The sequence below is a fragment of the Drosophila simulans genome, chromosome 3R, assembly GCF_016746395.2.
Source record: "Drosophila simulans strain w501 chromosome 3R, Prin_Dsim_3.1, whole genome shotgun sequence".
Classification (NCBI taxonomy): domain Eukaryota; kingdom Metazoa; phylum Arthropoda; class Insecta; order Diptera; family Drosophilidae; genus Drosophila; species Drosophila simulans.
Window position 1 is genome coordinate 27,156,137 of NC_052523.2, and position 15,210 is coordinate 27,171,346.

General features: G+C 45.0%; 1 protein-coding gene across 1 annotated transcript; it reads left to right on the forward strand.

Annotated features, from left to right (window-relative positions):
• Positions 1-3,782: 3,782 nt before the first annotated feature.
• On the forward strand, positions 3,783-14,917 carry LOC6730300 (transcription factor Sox-10). The gene is made up of 3 exons (XM_002105547.4): positions 3,783-4,329; positions 11,801-11,947; positions 12,893-14,917. The coding sequence occupies exons 1-3, from the start codon at positions 4,130-4,132 to the stop codon at positions 14,139-14,141; spliced, it is 1,596 nt and encodes a 531-aa protein (XP_002105583.1). The 5' UTR covers positions 3,783-4,129; the 3' UTR covers positions 14,142-14,917.
• Positions 14,918-15,210: the final 293 nt, after the last annotated feature.

Here is a 15,210-nt window from a genome sequence, read left to right on the forward strand (position 1 = left end):
CCCAGATAGACATGTAATTGTGAAAAACTGTGATTCATATACTTAGTTGTGATGGTCCAAAGATAGTTTCGAAGTACCACATTAAGAAAATGAAGCTAGAGTATTGGTAAAACCAGAGAAAGAACAAAAATATTTCTTTGCAACAGCTAGCCAGAAACTCAAATTGAAAGAAACTATAAATAGCGAGAAATAGCTAAGTTGTCAACGTTGTTTTTATAATATGGGCACACTAGTGCTTACACTGTGAAATCAGGCAGCACCGTACTTATTATCACAGACCCAGTGCTGCCAGATGGAGGCAAACTACTTGTAAGCTGCGCCACCTAGCGGATGAGTAGGCGAAAAGTGGTACCCAGGTGGCGCCTACAATTTCAGTATATCTGAAATTCAATTTCAAATGAATATATTTCATGTTTTTGAATCTTACATTCAAAGAAAAGACCCACCCTTATGTTATTTTTAAAAAGAATGCAAATAACAATACATAAATCGGACGTTATTTAAGGATATATAATATACAAATTTGATGTATCAACAATATGTTAATAGAAGTCATGTCTTAATTTGCAATAATTTTAAAAAATTTGTTAACCCTTTTTTAGGATTCAGTTCCACATTCACGTGTAAATAGAAATTGAAAATGTATTTTATTGGCATGTTTTGCAGTTATAGGTAGCATGCCAATTTTGATGTTACGCCGAGGCATCGAAATACCTGAAACGAATACTTTTATTGCAGCAATACGAATAAAGCAAAACACGTGTGAATTCCATTAGCCCGCCCACCCGCTTTCCCCATTTCCACTCACATCGTGCATTTTCCGGCTGTGTAACCCAAGAAACGGTGACATAAAAAAGGAAGCAGAGCCAGTTATGTATGCATATATGAGAAAATGTGTGTTTTTTTTTGGGAGTATGTGCCAAGGTGTGTTTCATTTCAAGTGGGGGTAGGGTAGATAAGCAATCACTCGAAATTGATAACAAAAAAGGGGAGAAAAGAGTGTAACGATTCGGTATCGGAGCCGACAATTTAAAATGAAATATAGACAAAATAAATCACCTTAATTGCAATTACCTACTATTTTTGTTTCCACTGCTGCTATTTAGATGCATTAGCTTAATTGCATTTTTGTATGCAACTATAGAAATCTCCATTTTCTATTTATTGGTGGATCGTTCAAGATCTTCGTAAAAACCCGCCTTTGTCTCCCATTGGCTGGGAAAAAGAGAAAACAAAGCAATCCAACGAGGCAATTGAAGATACAACAAGTAAAGCGAGAAAACACTCACACACGCAAAGACGTGCGATCGCCGACGAATGAAAACCGTCGTTATTTCGACCGATGGTCAACCACCAACAAATAAATAACGAAAACCGTAAACCAAATATGTAGGTGCGAAGCAATAAAAACCGAGCGAGACGCGTGTATGTAAATGATCCATTCAAAGAACACTGTAAAAAAGTATGCCACATTTATAGGGATACCGAGACAATTTATTTTATTAATTATGCAATATAAACCTATTTTTCAATTCATATTTAAAACAAAAATACGAATCTGACCACAGACTTAGCTGCTTTGGTAGTAATTTTGAATGATATTTGAAAAACGGTAATCGTTCATTTTTCTCAGTGCCCTTTTGTATTTTTGCATATTTCCTGACTGCGCCTTGCTGCTTTTCTTGCTCGCAAAATATTTCCGCAACACATGTCGCATATCTGGGCGCTTCCAGCTCCTCGCGGCTCCCACTGCCCCGCCCCCTTGTCCGCGACGCCCCTGGGCTTCTGCTTCTAACGCAGCAGTTAAAAAAGCGCCATTTGGTTTCGTTTAGCAGTCGGCTTGAAGATTTTTGTATTTCCTTTTTTGCTCGTCGGCGGCTTAGATCAAATAATGCGATTTCATGGCAAGTCGCAAATTGTCAAGCGGTCGTCGCATCCGCCGCCACGCCCCCCCCCCCCCACGGGCGCATTCAGATGCATTTCGACCTTTCTGCTCCAGTTTGATTATGAAACATAAAAAGTGGGGGAAAATTAATTTGCCTGCGCTGATTTTTTTCCTATACAGCGCAAATATTTTTAATTAATTCATAATATTTTTTTAGCTTTTTTTCAGCGAGTTGTTTATCAACAAGTTGCGGGCTTTGAAGTTTGCCGGTCCAGAAAAAAATGCTTGAACGCGGCTGGGGAAATTGTTAGATGGTCGGCCATTAAATTTCCTAGACGCGAATCAATTTTCCAGTCGCTGCAGTTCAGCGAACTGCCCTCGAAGTTCTGAGCGTTTGTGTATTTCATTCTTTTTATGGAGTATCGTATAATTTTCATTTTGATGCCTTTTATGACACTTCCAAAAAGAGTAAAAAACGGGCGCTGCTTTGACGTCAGGTTCGATTTCATCTCCCCACTTGGCATAAAACATCCGAAATGGCCTAGGTATTTATGATTTCGTTTATGCATTTTTCTCTGTTTTATTGTTTAATTTCGATACTTCGATTTGTCTGCCCGGCCGGCGGCGTTTGAAAAAAGTTAATTGAGCTGTAAAAATTATAAAGATGTAAAAACCCCCAAAACTATTTGGCGGCTGAGATACGTGCGCTGCAGATAGCCACTTGGGTCCTACCATAACTTCCAGTTGAAACCAGCTGGAAAACAAAAGCGTAACCAAACTACACTTCTTCGATCTTTTACGATCGTGGAATGAATAGCCCTCCGTTGACCGATTATTTCATTTCTCTTCTTCGAGGGTGTTTTCTTCGCATTTTACGATTTCGGATCGCATCGGATCGGATCGGATCGTGTGGAGCATAAAGTAAATCTAGTGCAAAGTGGTTATGAAAAGATCGTACCAGATCACCTGATCTCTACTTCTATGTGGACTTACTAAACGTTTGATCGATGAAAGGGTACAGCATTTGCATTTCGCTGGATGGAGCGGGGATGAACTTCGTCTCTTGTATCTGAAAGTATGTCGAACTCAGAGTGCCAAGGAAGTAGGTCATAGTTTGTAGGAATCTAGTTTTATGACCCTTTCATAAGATATTAATTTCTATCAGTACATGTTAATAGTTTCAGGTAAATAGTCCTCCCACTTTCCCCAAGTTCGGTCCACCCTGGGAACCCATCCATCACTTCCCACCCCCACTCCCTCGCATTATCTCCATTCACCGCAGTTAACCCTTAAATCCCTAATGATCTTATCGACTCCTCATTACCAATCGTTACCCATTCAGGACCTATGCGCCCCCCTCCCCTCCCGGAAGGGACACCAAATACAGCTGCAACAAGTGGCAGGTTTCTAACGACCCCGAGAGTCCACCCTCTGGCCCGAAGTCTTTGAGGTGTCATAAATCCACATGTGGCTGTAAAGTGTTACTAATTTCTGTTTCTGTTTCCATTTCGATTTATGTCCCAGCTCTTTGCCATCACTAGATATCCTGGATTTTTGGATATAGAGGGTATGTTGTATTCTTCCTATATTTGGTGGGAGTTATTACAAAACCCCGTTGGATTATTATTTTTTATAGATAATAGTGTTATGTATATAATCCAAGAGATACAATCACTGTTATTTTTTTATAATTATAAATTTCGAATACTAGGTACTCAACAGTCGAACCACTGCCGTTTATATATTGCCACTAGTTTCTCGGCGACAGTCGTCACCCCCGCCCCATTTTCGATTCCGCTCTGGGGCCAACTAATTTCACATGAACATGTTAATATTTACACGCGTACCGCCGCGATTTTTATGTTCGCCCCCGCCGAGTACTGCTGCCCCCTCCCCCTCACCCTGCCCCTGCCCCGCTCCAAAACCCCCAGCACCCCCAAGTGACAGCAAACGATCCAACCAACCACCGTCTTCAGCTTATCGCCACGATCGCCTCGAAATCCGACGATTGCCGAGCTCGTCTTGGGGCACCAGACCAGCGATCCCCAAGATCAGTCGCAGTTAGTCCGTCGACCTCGTCGCGTCTCTGCTATCCGTAAAACTCGAAAGCCCCATTCAAAATTCCCCGAGATCTTCGTGGGCTCCAAGCAGCTGCCAGAACAAATCGTGATTCAGTGACATATTTCGATTGTGAACAGCGGATGATTTAGTTTAAGAGGAGATTTAAGACAAGTGCCGCCGAAAATGAGTGACAGTTCCAGCTCCACTTGCTCGAAGGATCGTGCTAAGCCGGTGGAAACCCTGGTTTTGGCCAACTATGCCCTGAAAGCCGAGCAGAAGAAGGCCCAAGGACAGGGTGGTCGAAAGGAGGACGAGCGCATCACCACTGCGGTGATGAAGGTCCTCGAGGGCTACGACTGGAATCTAGTCCAGGCATCGGCCAAGTAAGTCAGACTTGTGGTTTATGCCTTTTACGATTAAAAGGGTGTTGATAATAAGGCTATTTCAACATCATAAAAAGGTTATGCAGAGAACTAAATTCAGAATATAGCATTCCGATGAGCACAACGAGTCCTCAGTTAAGCCAAGAATGACTAACCCACCAACCTCCGATGAGTTCGCTGATTAACACAATTTCCAGGCTCATATGCACATACGTGGGTTTTCTTTTATTTAACTGGATAAACAAACTTGGCGAACCGCAAAGGGAAAGGAAAATACATGGGCGAAAGAAGGGAATACGATTGGGAATCCGCCGGCATTTATGTAAATATAAATGAATTTACACATTCACACATATTAGACAAACAAACGACGGCAACAACAAATTGGCCAAAGGCAGCAATAATAGGAAGAGGCAATAACAAGCCACCAGATACAAAGATACGAAATACAGGCCTCAATAAATGCGCCTTGCGGACTGGAACTAAATGCTCGAGATGAAGACGAGACGACGACGACAAATCAATTCAGGCATAAAAAGCGAATAAATATGTTTTTAGCGTTAAGATGCTAACTGCTAACAAGGTGGGGGATGGGGTTCTCGGGGGGCCAGCCCCAGCGGATCTCAGCTCAAGCGGACCGGGGAGGTGACACTTGGTTCCGTATTTTGGAGTACACGTAGTGCTGCAGGTCGTGGGAAAGACGGGCGGCCGCAGCGGCTGATCTCTCTGATCCCTCGGATTCCAGATTCACCAGATCCCATATGCCAGATCCCAGATCCCAGATCCTCGGTAGCTCTATCTGTCTGTCTGTTTGACCGGCAATTAGCAAATGTCGGGGCTTCCACCTCCGGTCTTTAAGCAGGGCTCCATTCTTATCTGAGTTTGTCAGCCGCCTTCAGTCGCTTTGTACTCAACGGCGCTTATCACTGGCTGGGATTACACTGGAATAAACAGTCTAGTAATCATTTGATTTATTTTGAGTGGTAATTAGTTGTTTAGTTTGGTGCTGATCAATTTTAACTCGAATTTTTAGAACATGTTTTGAGCAAGTGCACCTAAACAGGAAGGGTTTCTCCCTCGGATGAACTCGAAGAAAAGCCAGAGTCAGTATTGATTTGCGATTCTGTTTCCCCCAGTGCCGCCGCCGCCGAGTGGAGCTGATTCTCAGCTGTCCAGGGACAAACATCCTTGGGCGCAGTTGCCTCCTCGTTGCGAAATGCGCAGAAAGCGCTGTCAAGAGCACGTGTGTGTTTGCACAAGGATATGAGCGCCATTTCCTTTCCTTTATCTATCCACGGTGGGGCTCCTCGGCCCCAAAACCCACCCTGCCCACCACTCCACCCGCTAGGTGCCCTCCTGCACTCACTATCCCCCAACTCTCTGCAAATTGTTTACCTTGCGCTTTATGAGCCTTGTTTATTTCCACTTAAAATCGCTTAAATGCACATCGTTTGCCTCCAAGTCCCGCTCACTTCACCAGATTACCACGTATCCCTGTCACCTTAAAATTAAATCTTTTAAATGGTGAAAAGTGCTGTGTGGGAGATACGTTTAATTGCTTCGCTGTTTGCCCTTATTGACAGCAGAAATTGATTCGCAATTGCTTTGCTTTTCGCTTGGAATTTTGCTAGGATGAGGTGAGAACTCAAAGCGCTGGCATTTACCTTGGTGTCTCTTGATTATTTTACTAGTTAGTTACAATCTTAACTAACTAGTAAAGAGTAACTAGTAACTAGTGATTGGAAACGATATAGCACGGCATAGCAAGTATCGAACATATCTGAAGTTTTGTGACTTCCTTCTGCCAACTTTTATGATCCACTTTTGGCGAAGGGGAGACCGCAAACATTATATGGCTGTTTGATTTGGTTAAATTAATTTCGCATGAATCACTTGAAAACTGTTACTTAAGAGCAACACCAAAGTGCCGAGGAGCCACTTGAATAGTCAGACGATCGTCGTAGCCCGATATAAACCCATATATGTATATGAACACACATATGTGTGTATGCTATGGGAGGGCTGGGGTTTGTTATTAAATAATACAGACACCATGTGCGGAACCCCTTCTTATGCGCCCTGCTCTATTTACTTGGCTCGATTAGATATGGGGCCCTACTACTAAGGAGGAGGAAATGCGAGCCCGTCGGAGGAGCCGCCACTTCGGGTAGGACTTTGGCGACGCTATAAATATTTCATTGCTTATCTGCGTGTCCGGCCCGAGGTGTTATCACTCGCCCATGGAGTACCCCTCGGCCAGGTGGGCAGAGCCAGAGCCAGAGCCAGAGCTCCCAAGTTCCCAGCCCCTAAGCCATCCGATAGTTCCACTTTCGGCGCTGCGACGAGTCAATTTACATGGCCCCAACAAGTCATCTCGGGCAGCCTAACCAAACACTTCCCCATGGTGAAAGCTCCGCTGGAGGCCCCAACCACATCAGCCCATGCAACCCAAGTGGGGCTACAGTGGGGCATATCCAGATCCAGCGAATTGAGGGGCTATAAGGAAAAAATTATACGTTCAGACTTGAAAAACAGGAAACATAACATAACATATTATATCAAACATACGTACCTCAGCATTATTCTCAATTATTTGAATCATAGTTCAACCCTTTCGAAAGCAGTAGTGTAGGCTCCACCGTTTCCTGGTTCTTGGAGCTGGACCGGCAAACCTGTTTGTAGCTGTTGCTCCGCCTCATGTTGGTAAAACCTCCTCATATGTTGGTAGAACACCGCCCCCTGCAGACCCCAAAAATCCGCCCCAAGAGTAGCAACCTCAGCTTTCGGTGGCCGGTAAAAGTTTGTGCAGCGGCAACAAGAAGAACAGATACACGTGCGGCTTACAAGGCAAATATTGATTTTGTTGCTGCTGATGGCGCTGTTTTTGTTGCTGCCCCACAACCACAACTGCTGGCCAAAAGTTTCCAGCCTAGACTCTCGTTTTGCATACTTTTTGTTGCAGCAGGAATTTACAAAACATCGGGAGCTCATCTCCCCGAGGTGTTGTCCTCCTCCTGTAGTCCGCATCAATGGGCGAGTTTTATGGCCAGGTGAGCGCGACAATGGCCGAAAAAGTTGGCAGCAACTAAAGTGCAAGTAAGCCAAGTCGCTGGAACGATGTGGGCCAAAGCCAGCGAGGCTCAAAGGATGCCCCGATTAAGGCCACAAAAATCTGTCCTTCAGGACGGAAATGAAAAGGAACTTCGATTTGATTAGCTCAAGAGTATGCCATTTCATGAAGTATCTGTTACTTTACCAAGGTTGCTGTATAAAGCTAAGAGACAAGTTCCTTAAATAATATTAAAAATTATATTATATTATAAATTTTTATTTTAATAAGAAAGCCTTCTAGTGTACTGAAAAATCTAGAATATCTTTGCTTTGAACATCCGAGGGTATCACAATACTGAGTAAGCTCCACGTTCTTTTCCTAAGCTCGGGGTATTTTGCCAAATATTGAACAACATTTGCGCATCAAATTGAAGGCGCATTTGATCCGGCCATAAGCTTTTAGCCGAAGTACTCGTACTCGCACATTTTGGCGCAAATCCGCTCGATATGCCTTTCAAAAAGGGTTCAATGGCTCAGCAGCCATTCCGTTTGGAATCCCCGTCCTGTATCCATTCCGCATCTCGGTGCGTGTTTCTGGCGGCACTGGGAATCCTGTGGCCGCTGTTTCCATGGCGGGAACACCCACGCGATTATTCCTCGGATGCCGAAGTCTACCGGATTTCCCGTGCTGAAACTGACGATGGATGGACGGAAAATCGCCAGCGGCAAAATAGGTGTGGAAATTCAGAGCAAACTTTTCATTTTTGTGAGATTCCGAAAACGTACGTTACGCTAGAAAACAGGCAAACATCGCTGGGCGCGAAGCCATAAATAATATTTAGTGTTTACTTGCTTTGCATTTGGGTGAATCATGCATATTCCCACGAATTTTAAATATTTAACTACTCTGTAGCGACTGCTTTGATTGGAGGTGAGTCATTAACCAGTTTAGATAATTGATATGCCAAGACCTCCAGTAAGCTAAAAGTCAATGTATTGAATTTTGAATTACCAATGATATTCCATTCGAAATCTGTCATCCTTGTTGGGCAGTGTCTTCTGATTCACGGCCACTTCACCACAATGACAATCATCAAATGTCAGGGACATATGTATATACAGCATTGATTGTAGCTGCAACCACCCACCAATCAGGCGCAAAACAGCCAGCAAAAATAAAGGGACCACCCACGAAAACCAGGATGATGCAGAGCTCTTTCCTCTACGCCACTTAAGCTGTCGCTCTTCATCGCGTTCCCGCACCCAGCTGCCACGCCCCCTTTGCCTGGGTCCTTTCACGCCTATCCAGTTGCTCCTAGCTGGTCAGCGGTGCCGGGGAATCCCCCGAACTCTCTGTCACTTTGCTCGAGTGCGGCACAGTGCGCTGTAAAAATAAATTGACTTGGAAATTGAAAAAAGCAGGAAAATGAAATGAAAATGAGAGTGGTGGTGGAAGTGGAAATGGATGAGGACGTGGCCAAATGAAATGATAACAGCGAATGGGATCGAGATGAAGTGGCCAAGAGGCGGCTTAAGCCGAAGGGGAAAGCTCAAAAAGGCCGCTTCTCGAGAGGTCGCCATGTGTGGATGCCACTCCGATAAGTTTCCAATAAGTCCAGCCATTCCCATTGATCCCTGACCTAAGTAGCAGCCAATAACGAGATGTTTTTCTTCTTACCAGAGCCGCACAAAGTTGGCCAAAAGCACTGAGCAAAACTATGCAGGACATCTGAGCTGGCTACAATTTAAGAATAGTATTTATTCGTCAACGTAACATAGCTGAATTGAAAGTCCATTTAAATATTGTAATCACTTTTAAGCAGAAGCAAGAAAATGCGTAAAATAAGACAGAGCTCTTGAAGATTGCCGAATGCACCTAAATTCCCAGTGCAGCTGGCGCAGAACAGCCACAAACACTGAGCAAACTCGGATGCCAGTCTCACGGTAGCAGATCCCCCGGATTGAGAAGAAAGGGGCAGTTCCAGCGCCTTATCACCTTATCAGTGCCCTAGGTGTTTGACCACCTTTTCGGACGAACTTCGGGGGCCAAAAGAGGGCAGAACATGAAAGGAGAAGAAAGGCCAACCGACCGCAGTGCAAACAAGCAACTGCATCCGTTGGATGCATTTTAAATTTGTTTGACAAAAGTGTCGTAAAAGCGGCGGCTGCGTGGGAAAATGTGGGCACTGCCTAAGCAAATAAGAAATAAAAACGAAAATACTGGAGATACAAAAACAACGAGCTGCGGCGGCTGCAATTTGTTTACACGCGCTGTATCTGTTAGATACATTTCATATTTGTGAACTTGTGAAAATCGCTGAGACGTCTCCGCCGCTAATTAGGCGCATTTGTCCCCGCTTTTTGACATGCGCTTACAAATTGGAAATGAAAATGGGCATGGAAATGGAAATGGGAGTTTTCATGCCGTGTTTACAGCTTCGTGTTAAGGCCGTAAATATTTGGGATTCGCCCCTGCCCCCGCTGTAAAACTTAATAACAAAAGCGGCAAATGGCCCGTTGCTGATAAAAGAGGCGCAACAAAAGCCGAAGTGTATCTTGGCATCTTCGCGCATCCCTGTATCTTGTATCTTTGGCATATGCGAAAAATGGAAAGCTGCACATTCAAAATTCCTCGCAGTCTCCGCTCATTTCTCATATTTGCTCATGAGCTAACGGCCACTTGAAGATATCACTTAATGAGATTTGCGCATCTCCGAATGCAACAACAGCAGCAAATAATGAAGACGTGCTTGAGTTGCCAAGTGCCCCGCGGATATGCTGTGCATGTATCTCTGGGGTTCGGCGCTGCACGCGAAGAAATTCAACAAAGTTTAGTTACTTCTGCCCTGAAAATTAAATGTACAATAGATATTGTAGATAATAATTTTGTTCAGTGTATGCCTGGGAATGGTGCACCACCTCCCAAGCCCCAGAACCGAGTGCAGCAAAACGAACATCACTTGATTCTGATTAGCGTGCTGTCAAGCGTGAGAGCTGCATATACATATATATCTGTATATGTACGCGCAGATACTTTTGAATCGGGGGAGGGCGTTGGGATGCTGAGCGGGGCGGGGTCGTGACGCCGACGATACCAAAAGGCAGATAACAAACCCCAAGACGATGTCCATTTGGCCTCCGGTTGCGTTTTAAATCGCTTAATAAGCTCGGTCGAACTTCTAATTAAGTCCAGGAGCAAGGCGGCTTTCAACTGAAATTTAAAAGGCAGAATGGTAATATATAGGGGCTATTAAGCTAATCAATCCATGGGTCTGCTGAAGACACCTGCTTATTGATTTGCACTGATTGAAAACAGATGGAGAATCTACCATTTTCCGGCCAGGCACAGGATGCAGCCAGGCATATCGAATAAACTCGCCCACAGGGCCACTGGCACACGCACACCCAACTCAATTGAAGGATTTACCTAACAAATCCTTGCCCTGATCATGTTTACTTAGGATAAATAATTCAATATACGAGGCTCCCAAAAGGTGGGCAGCCAATGGGAAATCTGGGCCACTCTGCCATAGTGTTCCGCCCCTGGAACGCCTATCTCTTTGATTGAATCTCTGTCTTCCTCGGAGCTCGACATGCTAAATAAAACTGAATGAATAGATAAGAACAATCTGGGTGCTCGGATGTGTGTGTCAGAGTTAGAGTTGGTTAGGGGTGTCCTTATATATCACTGCTGAAAATATGTAGAAAAAGGCTTTTACATTTTTGTGTTGAAGAATTCATGTTACCAAACAAGGCTTCACTTCTCTCTCTCAAAGGGAATACAAATATTTATAGGAATAGAATGGAATTAGACAGCAGCAGGCTTAAGTTTCTTAGAAAAGTATGCAGTATTTTATTATTTCATTGTGCTATGCTATTTGGTACATGGGCATACCACAGTGTTCGTAGAATAGAAGCCATCATACGCCCCGTTGGCTTTATTTGGACGAGCTTGTATCGCACTGTCAATGGAATTATTGGGAAGTTGGGCGAGAGACAAGTGGATGGACTTGGCTGGGGATAGACCGTTGTACACTTTATGCAAAGTCAAGAGTTGAGGCAACCACTTAAAGGATTCCCAATGCTTTTTGGCACAGCTGAAATAGATTTTGGCCCGCCAAAAGCCCGCCTTAATCGAATTTTGCACGATTTTGCTGATTGCTTTTGTTTGCACTTCACTTTTGCACTGCCCGCTGCCATTTGAGCTCGGAAATACATTTTTGACTGCACTCTTGAACTTTCCTGGGAGCCATTCTATTTACCACGGCAAATAAAAGTTTTAATTGCAAATTTCAGTTTGACATTATGCGTTGTTGTGCCGTTTTTCGGTCTGCGACGTCTTTTAGCAATTAATGAAACTTGTTTACCCGGCCAACAAGTCACTGCATTTCTGACTGACTTCTCTCCACTTCATTTCCAGAGCGCCCACGGACCGCAAAAAGGAGCACATCAAGCGCCCCATGAACGCCTTCATGGTTTGGGCCCAGGCAGCCCGCAGGGTCATGTCCAAACAGTATCCGCATCTGCAGAACTCGGAGCTGAGCAAATCGCTGGGCAAGCTGTGGAAGTAAGTACTGGCTATTCCATTCTATGCCCCACTATACTATATATACATCACTCGGAACGGAGGAATACGGAGCAGATGCGAAACAGAGACACGTATCTGGCTGCGTAAACGCTGGGGCATGGGCCACTTGAGAAGTGTCTTTTATAAGCCCCACTTCTCGGCCAGACAAAGAAGCCATCCGCAGGGGGTGGGAAGTCGCCCAAGTTTGGTTAAGGGCTTTCCGTCGGGACAGGGAATTGCATCTGAAGGCGGTTTGTACTGTCAAAAAGGAGGAGTCAGTTACTCAGAGGACATCCATCCAACTGCAGCCCAGCAAATAAAGTCAGATAAACATCTAGGAGGCCAAGATAAATATATTAGGTTCACCTGGTGGACACTTGCCAAGGACAGTCATGAGCTGCAAGCTGAAATATTACACTCGATTGCATTGGAAAAACAGGGTTTTCTTTGTATATAGTACTCTTCTTACCTTATATTTCCATAAAGCATACGTTCTTGCAAGGAAATGTCGCTTTTATTATTATGCTCAAGAATACTGCGAATCGCAGTGACAGTTAATTAAACAGGATTTATTTATGGGCCAACAAATGGGCCCAGCTCCATTCCCAATTAGTTGGGGCGGATGCTGCGACTTCTTATCAGCCGAAGACTCCACTGCTTATCGCGAGTCGCCCCAAGCGCTGAACTGTGAAATTTTAATTTCGAACCGGACAATATTTTATTACAAACAATATATGAAAACGACGCCGCTGTGTCGCAGATCGCCTTTTGGCCTGACAGACAGGCCTGCATTAATCATGAAAGAGGCGATCTGCGGCAGATAGCTTTTAAGAATAGTGGAATCCAGTGCAAGTGTTTTGTAAGCCTGGCGGATGTTTATTTATAACTATATGTACTTTTCCAAATAGAATCTGCTTTACTGAGTATCCCCACTTACACTTGCAGAAATCTAAAGGACAGTGATAAGAAGCCCTTCATGGAATTCGCCGAGAAGCTTCGAATGACCCACAAGCAGGAGCATCCGGACTACAAGTACCAGCCGCGGCGCAAGAAGGCGCGGGTGATGCCGAGCCAGCAAAGCGGGGATGGGGGATCCCTGGGTCCAGAGATGACGTTGTCCGCCACAACGGGTAGCTCCGGGAAGCCAAGGAGCAGCAATTCCAACGGCCAGAGGCGAGCTGGTAAGGGAAATGCAGCTGCAGATCTGGGCAGCTGCGCCTCGACCATCTCCCCCCATTCCAATGTGGGCTCGAGCTCCTCGGATGTCTTCAGTAATGAGGCCTTCATGAAATCCCTGAACAGTGCCTGTGCGGCCAGTTTGATGGAGCAGGGCCTCATCGAAACTGGCCTGGACTCTCCGTGCTCCACGGCCAGTTCACTGTCCTCGCTGACGCCCCCAGCCACACCCTACAACGCAGTCCCATCTAATGCAAAAGCGTCTGCAGCAAATAACTCCAGTCTTTTGCTAAGGCAACTAAGTGAGCCAGTGGGAAATGCAGGCCATGATTATGGAGTTCTCCTCGAGGCAGGCAGGGAATATGTGGCCCTAGGTGAGGTCAATTATCAGGGGCAATCGGCGGGAGTTCAGAGTGCAGCAGAAGGAGGAGGAGCAGGTCAGGAGATGGACTTCCTGGAGAACATCAATGGGTATGGTGGCTACACGGGCAGTCGGGTGAGCTACCCTGCCTACTCCTACCCCGCAAACGGAGGCCACTTCGCCGCCGAGGAGCAGCAGCAGCAGGCGTCACAGGCCAGTGAAGCCTTAAATTACAAGCCTGCAGCCGCCGACATCGATCCCAAGGAAATTGACCAGTATTTCATGGATCAAATGCTGCCCATGACGCAGCACCACCATCCGCACCACACGCACCCGCTGCACCACCCACTGCACCACTCGCCGCCTTTGAACTCCTCCGCCTCGCTATCCTCGGCCTGCTCCAGTGCCAGCTCGCAGCAGCCGGTGGCGGAGTACTACGAGCACTTGGGCTACTCCCCGGCCGCCTCCTCCGCCAGCCAGGTCCCCAACTTCGGGCCCCAGCAGCCGTATGCCAACGGGACGGCCTCCCTGACCCCCACACTGGGTGACCCCGCACCGCAACAGGAGCTGCAGTCGCAGCAGCAGGAGCAGCAGCACCAGCACCAGAATCCATCGCAGCATCATCTGTGGGGCACTTACACTTATGTCAATCCCTAAGCTACTTCATTTGCACATTTGTTGTGAGGCACAGAGAGAAAGAAGGCATCGGTATTCCTAAACTTATGTGGGGATTCAGTCGGAGAAATCCAATGGCAGAGTTATCAACAATCATCTATTAATTGTCATTCCTCAATGTTACATATTAGTTTTAGCCGATTTGGGATAACATAATTCTTTTTATCTAAATTTGTTCTACTCTTCCGAATATTATTTAAAATATTTATACCCCACGTTGTTATAAATTAATTTAAAATAAACAAAAATTGCTCGTAAAGCAATTATGCATTGCACCTAAGACAACCACCAATTTCTCTCCGTGCACCTGCCCCCTCCACTTCCGTTTCCGCCCCTCTTTATGGGTCACTTAGATGGCTTTCGTTTATTGGTTTATTGTCTGTGCAATGTCCGTGTGAGCGGGTGACTGTGCATGTGTGTGTGTTTCTGGCTCGAGGGTCTTTTTGGAGATTCCCTGCAATTTAAGCTAATCGCTGCGATTTTCGTTTATGGCTGCATTATTCCTTTCCCCATCAATATGCAATTCCAGTAAGAATCGAAGAAAGAGCCATGGCTATACAATCTAAATGGAAATTGCCGGGGGTGGCAAGAATACCGAGATCATAGCTAATTGGAAGCAATATAAACTAGTAGTAATAAATTATATTTGTAAGAACATATTGTTTAGAATTGGCAAGATAGTATACGAAAATGTATGAGCAGTGCTAAGAAAATATATAAACGCCTTATTTAAAGTACGAAATAAATAGACAACGATTTACACACTTAAATGTTTTGTAACTTTATGCAAAATCTTTTGCCGTATAAATGTTTAAAGTCTAAGCGAATGAAGCTACCAACCTTTGAGTCTAAAGGTGAAGGAATGGACTTGTAAAAGGTAATCCCATTTGTATCAATTTTCAGTTGGTCAATTGAAATCAAGCCCGGTATCCCAGGTATCCCACCTTGAAGCACTGGCCAATTCCAAATGGCCCGAGGTTGGTACAAATTCACTCAGTTGGGCGTGGCTTCTGACAGTTTCCCACACTCTGCAGATCATATTTGGGCCTTA

Coding starts and splice junctions, on each gene's coding strand:
- LOC6730300 (XM_002105547.4), top strand. CDS start 4,130: ATGAGTGACAGTTCCAGCTCCACTTGCTCGAAGGATCGTGCTAAGCCG. Junction 4,330..11,800: donor CTAGTCCAGGCATCGGCCAA/GTAAGTCAGACT, acceptor CTTCATTTCCAG/AGCGCCCACGGACCGCAAAA. Junction 11,948..12,892: donor TCGCTGGGCAAGCTGTGGAA/GTAAGTACTGGC, acceptor TTACACTTGCAG/AAATCTAAAGGACAGTGATA.